The following is a 7789-nucleotide window of genomic DNA, read 5'->3' as shown; positions in this document are numbered from 1 at the left end:
ATGCCTGAAGTTCCGGAGACTATGCAGGACAATATTGCCCACCTCGAGCATGAGGCTCGAAACCCTCATCGGAGCCAATATGCTCCTGTACAATATGATCGGTCCCATTTTCCCGAGAGAACTTCTTCTGCCGCTGTAGTCCAGGGACAGCCCATTACTGCCGGCTACGAGGACGCTGCCCACTACGAGCAATCCGCCGTTTACGATACCATGGAATCGCCTAATTTTTCGCCGTTCCCTGTCCTACGCAACCCCCCTCCAAATGTGCCCCCCACCGATGAGCAGAGAGAAGCCAGCTTGGAGAAGGCTCGGATGGCAGTACTCTCCTCCAATGACCCCGAAATGCAATTGGCTTGGGCCCAGGACGCCCTAGCTTACGTCGAAGTCGCCGTCCAGAATGAAGCTCGTCTATCCTTAATCCAACCCCCGCGTCCCCAGACCCCGCAAGTGAGCATCAGTTGAAGGTTGATGCGATGAACATCGTCAATTTCTTGGCCGATCAGCACCATCCCAAAGCTGAGTTCATCAAGGGAATGTGGTTGGAATTCGGAAAATTCGGATATCGCGTTGATAAAAAGGAAGCATTCAGAGCTTATTCAAGAGCTGCGGAGAAAGGCTATGCCAGGGCTGAGTATCGCATGGGGATGCAGTTCGAGAGTTCTGGTGAACCCGAAAAAGCCATCCGGCATTACGAGAAAGGTGTTGCTCTTGCCGATTCTGCTTCTTTTTACGTATGCTACATCCTCATCGTTAATTCTAACAGCTCGCGCTAACTGCTTGAGGTTATAGCGTCTGGGGATGATGATCTTGCTGGGCCAGCACGGACAGCGTCAAGATTATCAAACGGGCCTTGATTATATCCAGCTAGCTGCGCAATCCTGCGACGAGAATGCGCCTCAGGGTGCCTATGTGTGTAGTTCCTTGGAATATACTTACATGCCATTCAATCTGACTTAGTATCTTGCAGGTTTATGGCATGCTTCTGGCACGGGAGCTGCCCCAAGTGAGCGTCCCAGAGAATTACCTCCCCCTTGATGTCAATGCCGCTCGCGTAAATATCGAGAAAGCTGCATACCACGGATTTGCTAAGGCCCAAGTCAAGATGGGTGCCGCATATGAACTGTGTCAACTAGGTTGCGACTTTAACCCGGCGTTATCCTTGCATTACAACGCATTGGCCTCCCGACAAGGAGAGCCAGAAGCGGAAATGGCCATCAGTAAATGGTTCCTTTGTGGACATGAGGGTGTCTTCGAGAAGAACGACGAGTTGGCGTTCACATACGCTCAGCGTGCAGCTCAGAGCGGCTTCCCAACTGCGGAATTTGCCCTGGGATACTTCTATGAAGTCGGTATCTTCGTTCAGGTTGATATCAAGGAAGCCAGAAGCTGGTATGCCAAGGCTGCGGCAAACGGAAACAAAGACGCTACCAGTCGAATCGACAGTATCTCACGTTCGAAAACGTTGTCCCGACGGGATCATGAGCAGGTTGCCATCGCTCGGATCAAGTCACGCTACGGCTCTCACCAGCGGAACGAGTCCATGCAATCAGCTTCAGAGAATCTTGAAATGCCTGATCCTTCACGGATGAGTCTTTCAGATAACCCCCCGCCAAGTGCTCCGTACCCCGACCGGCCACCCTCCAGGGCTCGGCCAGTGTACCCGCCAGGCTACTCGGTGCCTGACCCACGGCCAAGCTCAGCATTTGGCATCAACCCTAACATTCGCACCAGCGCTCCCAACTATAACCGTGCGGCATCTTATGGGCCTGGGCCAATGGGGTATCGCTCTCCTGCCCCTGTGACACCCACCACCAGCGGTCCAGCAAGCCCCACGTCAGCAACACCTAAGCTAGATATTGGCTACTCTGCACCGATTGATTCTCCAAACTCAAGACGCCCACAACGCCTTGACAGCACACCGCCTGATAGACGGCCCGTGAGGACGCCTGTTTCTGCTCAAGGCGGCCCAGTAGGCTCCCCGAAGCCAGTGGCCTCACCATCTTCTGCAACGTTTCCCCAGCGCAGTGAATCCATGCCGCCTCCAAGTGCACCTGTAGCATCCTCGGCAACACCAAAACCATCATCTGTGTCAGCCTCGGTCGGCCAGAAGCCTGCAGCACAGCCAGCCAAGTCTCAAGGTGGCCTACCAGGCAAAGGCCCAAAAACATTTGAGGAGATGGGAGTTCCGACTGCACAAAAGGACAATGATTGCGTATGCTTTTCATCCTTTCCGTTAGCTATTTATTATGTTACGAAAACTGACTCCATCATAGATCGTCATGTGATACCCATGAGTCGTCGTAGACTCTACACCACCATAGTTCACTTGTTTCTTATCCGGAAAGTTGCGTACGGACAGGGATGGTAGAGGATTCAGTTCATCATTGTGCATTTTGATAGTGAAAAGAAATTCGAGATAAAGCAAGCGCAATATGTGGCTGGCAAGCTGAATCCCCCCTTCTTTGACTAAGGCCTTCTTAATTGTACTGAGTCTCTTACCCTTCTATTTTGATCTTGCATTCGAGTTGGCGGTCGGTTTCCAATCCTTTGGTTAACATATTTGGGATAATTTAGCTGCTGACAGTGGACTGTTCTTGTCAAGGAATTTCTTTTTTGCCTAGCCTTGTGAGTTCCAGGCCATCTTACCTAGATATTTCATAAATATGAGTGTTCCCCACTTTCGTCGAATAGTCCACGTGATGATCGTGAGTTTGTATCGCAGAGTAGTGGCAACTGCGTGTTAGCATGATCATCATAATTCCCTCCCCGTCTTCGACTTGTTTACTTGGGAGATCCTCCTCGATTTTGTTCCCATTACCAGCATGAAACAGAAGGGGCAAAGTGAGGAGACGAACAACGGCAGTGAGTTTGTCACTCAGGTTCTAGGTTCGCAGGAGGAACTCTGACCCCATACAGCTGTTGACGATGGGCTTACTTTGGTTCTAAACTATCTCCGTAAGCCAATATGTTCCCCCCAGTCTTCCCCTCTATAGCCCGGCCTTCTCAGAAACATGATAGACTGATCCATTACTCCCGCAACTCTAGGTTACCAGAAGTAAGGGTCCAATCGAGCACCTGAACACGATATTCACGTCTCCCCTTCTTTTCTTTGATAGTCTTTAGCTAACCCAGAAGAGCAGTCGTCCCTATTCGGTACGTGGTTTCGGGAGGACCTATCAGCAAGTGCCTGGCGGCTAATGACATATAGGCCACATATGTCTCAGTGAATTTGCACAACAAAGTCACCAAAAGTGAGCAACCCCCATACCAAGCCCGGGCCTCAGTAGAGTCCTTAATAAAGCGCACTCCGAAGCATATGCAGCAAAGGTCTTGCGAGAGCTACATCTGAATCGGCAAATCGAAGGAAGAGCGTCCGGTTAGTGAATCCGATATGCATGTGTCACGTTAGGGTGGTGGATGGTGAGTGGACATCATGGAGTACTGGCACTAACTTCAAATTTAGGGAGACAGGCAGTTTATCATGCTCTACAGAAGGGGACCGATGAAAACACATTGGAGGGAGTGGTGGCTCTGAATGATCACATTCGCCAGCTGCAGGAACAGCTTGCTGACCTCAGAGGCTGTGCAAAAAGGGCGCGAGCTGAGCTCACAGCTCTACGTGCGATACCCTTGGCTTTTGACCTCCAAGAGAGCATCAGCCAACTTGAGGTGGAAAGGGAGACTACCCTCGCAATTCTAACTCAAGCTCGGGGCACCAGCGTGGGACAGGGGGATGAGGAAGACAGAACTGTCACCAAAAGAGCAATGGAATGCTGGCAGAAGCGTGTTAATGCGCGGAGGCAGATATGTCGCGATTTGTGGAGAAGATGTCTAGAGATGGTGGATAAAGATGTGACTCGAGAAGAGCTCTGGGTATGAATATCTGGTTAATCGCCTTTGCTGAGACTGCTCACAGTAGCGAACAGGAATTCCTAGGGCTAGAAGGGCCTTCTATCCTCACTTGATTGCAACATTTGTATACGTAGATGAAGGGGCAAGCTAAAATGTTGAGGGCCCTTCGCCAGCTCTCGTCAGTTTCCTTTCCAGTGTGCGGTGCTTACGTACCATCTCATACAGATTTATATCGCTAAGGTGAATATTTATAGTACATCTATGTACCGAGCGTCCGCATAGAGGTGGGCAGATGGTGATCGACGGGTTTCTCCGCCTGCAAGCCTTGGATGATTTGATGAAATGATGGAGGAGCAATTGGGTTCAAGTTGGGACACGGTTCGAGGAAAGCTATGTTCCACCCAAGCATTGTCAGATGTATAGAGATCGAAATATGAGGACCATCCTATACATGCCAGAGCCCTCGCGTGCGATCTGCGATAGTATATTTTCCCACAGTTCTGACAACAACCCTATTGGGTTTTCGTATATCATCTGTGCTTCTGATACTAGTAGTGTCATGCGCCTCACTCTTATCGAGAAAAGAAACTATTATTGTAGCGTGCAATGAGGGTAAGAAATTCGTACCGTTGGCTGTAAGAGCATTCCCATGAGGAATACGTTCTTGTCGAGGTGGCTGTCTTTTATAATTTCTTTAGTCAGGAGAAACTATGCAGAGATTTCTTTTCTTCTACTTATTTACTTTTTTTCCATTTAAATCTTCTTAAATTTTTATTTTATTTTTATTTTATTTTTTACATTCACTCTAATTGCTAGGTGCAAGCACTTTCGGCAATTCGTTGTCCATGCTCGGGGTTGATTGCCTCGGAGTCAAGGTGTCGATGAGCTAACTGTATGAAAGTTGCGAATCTCAACTTAACCAATGTTCAATATTAATCTACCTTTTCCATGTCAGTACCTTTTCTCTCTCTCTCTCTCTCTCCGTTCTTTTTTTTTCTCTTCCCTTCTTTTATTTCCCTCCCACCCACCTTCTTTTCCTCTCCTATTCACTTATTGTTCTGCTGTTATCAATGTTGACCGCCCTCAGAAAGCACCTTTCTCATTTTACTACGTTTCTTAGTACCGTTATTATCTCCACCCCGCCCGATAGTACTAAACCCCTCCGGATTTTGTAGTCCGCCTTCTCTTTCTCTCGGCCATGCAAGTGTCAGCCTCTCGCAATACTCCTCCTCCTCAACCTTCACCTTCCCACACACCCCGTCCCCATAATCGCCTCTCAGGCGACATGAAAAATCGTGCTCCACTTCCGGTCCCCTCAGGGACTATCCAGAACGGCCATTCTCGCAATCTCTCAGGCCTTGACATGGCTGCCCGTAGCCCTCCCAACAACCAAAGCAGTAAGACTCTGCCCAGCACCCATTGAGCTATAAAGAAGGCCAACGATACTCCTCGTGTGGACCTTATCACCTGCGAAGCAAAGCCAACCCTGACTTACATATGACGGACAACAGATACTAAACATGTCCCCTGCAAATTCTTTCGTCAAGGAGCTTGTCAGGCGGGACCCGCCTGCCCTTTCCTACATTCTACCGATGCTGCGATTGACTATGCGCCGTGTAAATACTTCACGAAGGTATGGATCCTCCAGAAGACACTTCGGCTTTTTCATGCCTGGGGTTGCTCTTCCCCTTTACTGCGGAATATATGTGGCTGATTACGTGTGCCATGGTCCTAGGGTAACTGCAAGTTTGGAGCCAAGTGTGCGCTGGCGCATATTCTCCCTGATGGCCGACGGGTTAATCGACCCAACCCAGGCGTAGGAATGGGCGGTAGTCACCTCAACTTGGGTGGCCGAGTTAATCCCCAAGCGTATGTGAATCAAGATTCAGCTTTGACGAATTCCGTCCTTTCGCAACAGAGAATGAACGGTCAAGAGCCCCGATATGGCCCTCAAGTTCACCCTCAAGAGGAGTACGCTGCCATACACTCTCCCCAACAACCATATGACGCCATTCCCACCATCGATGCGGGTTTGGCCTCAGACGCCGGCTCTAAGTATGGTTCTCCGATTGATGACATGCGATTTCCCATGTCTCCAAATCACCGCCATTTAACCGCACTTGATGCACCCCTCCCTGCCTCCTTTGATAGCCAAGGGATATCACACGCTGCTCGTTATGGACCGGTAGCCGCTTCTATGCCATCGAAATTCGGGCTGGAACTATCCCCGCCGGCCCAAAGAATCGGCGGCCCCTCCGATGCGCTCCGGAGTCTCCGCGATACCGCATATGGGTCAGATTTAAGGAAGCCCCCTTCTTTCATAGGTTCTTCCCCTCCTGGAATTCCTGAGGATGGCCCAGGACCTCGCTTTTTACACTCACAGCGGTCGGTGAAGCCACGAATGCTCTCTGCGAGTGTTCCGCGGCTTACCGCCTTGGATGATTGGGATGACAGCAATTTCCCGATGGAGGAGGACTACCTGCCTATCAATTTGCACGATGATGTGCTGACACCGCAGGAGCGACTACGACGCCTTTCACGCACAGACTATGAACCTAGCTCAAGTCATCGTGATCTCAGCGGGCTTGGTATGACTGGTACTAGCCTTTCAAAAGTCGGCTCGCCTCTGGCGTCCAGCCCTTCCAGATTTGGTGCCCTTTTTGCGAAACAGCGACAGAAGAAGGAGGAGGATGCACATGGCACCTCATTACCACAAGTCGGATCTCCTCTCCGTGAGTCTTCGTTGAACTTCGGCGCAAGTCCCAGCCTTGGACCCATCGGAAGCCGGCAAACATCGGGTGACGTCTCGCCCTTTGTCTCTACTCCTTCTCGGCAACAGTCAGCGTCCATGATATCACAACAACTTAGCGGTATGTCACTTCACCCTGCGCTGCCCGCCATTCTTCATCAGTGGGAGGTAGTGGCCGCCTCGACCGTACTGTCTCGTCGCCCGTCAGTACTAGCAGGATTGATGAGGAGCAAGGCGACTTGGTTTTCTCCATGGAAGAAGAAGAGAACAACAAACGGAATAGCGAGTCTTGGAGTACCAGTAAAACCGAGTCTCACGACGACGATTCTACACCAACGAGTAGCTCAGGCTTCCAGCCCTGACATCCTTTCCGAAAGCGCAAAACCAGGATTTGATAGTCATCCATTCCGACACCAATTCATTAGAAGTCATAATCTTTCATCGGGGTAAACAAAAGCCACGCTGCATCAGGGGAAACATGAGGAAACCGGTTTTTATAATTTGGCACCAGCCCATGACTTCGTTCATGGGGTTTTACTGAAGAACATATGCAATGCCTGGCTTCAGCCACATTTGGTAGGCATTTCGCATAGAACGACTAAAACAAGCGATCTTCGAGTATCTCTGTACAGCCTTCTTTCGTCTTGCATATTTTTGGCTTAGACCAGGTTTGGGATAATTCAAGGGTGTGGTCGGAGTTTCAGAGAATTGGAAAGGCTCAATATTCTGCCAATAATTCTTCTCATGTTTATTTTGTTCTTTATATCTTCCGATCCTTCCCGCATTTCATATATTTCACAACATGGCATTTGAAGGCAGAGAACCAAGCGGGAAGAGAGGGAATGTTCTCTCTCTGATTGCTAATTGCATGTACACTCTACCTTTCTCTTTTTTTATTCCCGCGCCCTTCAATTATCTTTTCTTTGCAATGTCCCTCAACTCATGTAACCACTCAATCTTACGAGTCAATGATGTGTTTCTTTCTTGCCTTCTTAACTGTGATCATGGTTGTCAAAGGAAGTGTGTATGTATTTCACAGTATTTATGCCTTTGAAGATATTCACAATATCACCTACAGAGATTTGTGTATACAGTGCATAATTAGAAATGTTTGATAAAGATATCTATGTCGAACTGTATGCTCAGAAAACTTCCAAGGTAATGGCGAAGCTTCAATCAATCGCCAGG

At 49.2% G+C, this 7789-nt stretch overlaps 2 protein-coding genes across 2 annotated transcripts; both read left to right on the top strand.

The window, feature by feature from the left end:
- ANOM_003035 (putative chitin synthase activator (Chs3)) lies at nt 1-4091 on the top strand (the record flags this gene model as incomplete). The annotated part of the gene is made up of 8 exons (XM_015548292.1): nt 1-447; nt 504-731; nt 790-909; nt 968-2364; nt 3141-3153; nt 3209-3251; nt 3464-3873; nt 3987-4091. 8 exons carry the CDS (start codon nt 1-3, stop codon nt 4089-4091), a joined length of 2763 nt encoding a protein of 920 aa, XP_015408958.1.
- A 959-nt stretch (nt 4092-5050) lies between these two features.
- Nucleotides 5051-6963, top strand: ANOM_003034 (putative spindle poison sensitivity protein Scp3; the record flags this gene model as incomplete). Its single annotated transcript, XM_015548291.1, has 4 exons — nt 5051-5249; nt 5364-5485; nt 5588-6722; nt 6764-6963. The coding sequence occupies 4 exons, from the start codon at nt 5051-5053 to the stop codon at nt 6961-6963; spliced, it is 1656 nt and encodes a 551-aa protein (XP_015408959.1).
- Between the last annotated feature and the right edge of the window lie 826 nt (nt 6964-7789).

The sequence above is a fragment of the Aspergillus nomiae genome, assembly GCF_001204775.2.
Source record: "Aspergillus nomiae NRRL 13137 chromosome Unknown contig00063, whole genome shotgun sequence".
NCBI classification, from domain to species: domain Eukaryota; kingdom Fungi; phylum Ascomycota; class Eurotiomycetes; order Eurotiales; family Aspergillaceae; genus Aspergillus; species Aspergillus nomiae.
The sequence above is the reverse complement of the archived record's forward strand: the minus strand, read 5'-3'. Positions and strand labels throughout refer to the sequence as shown.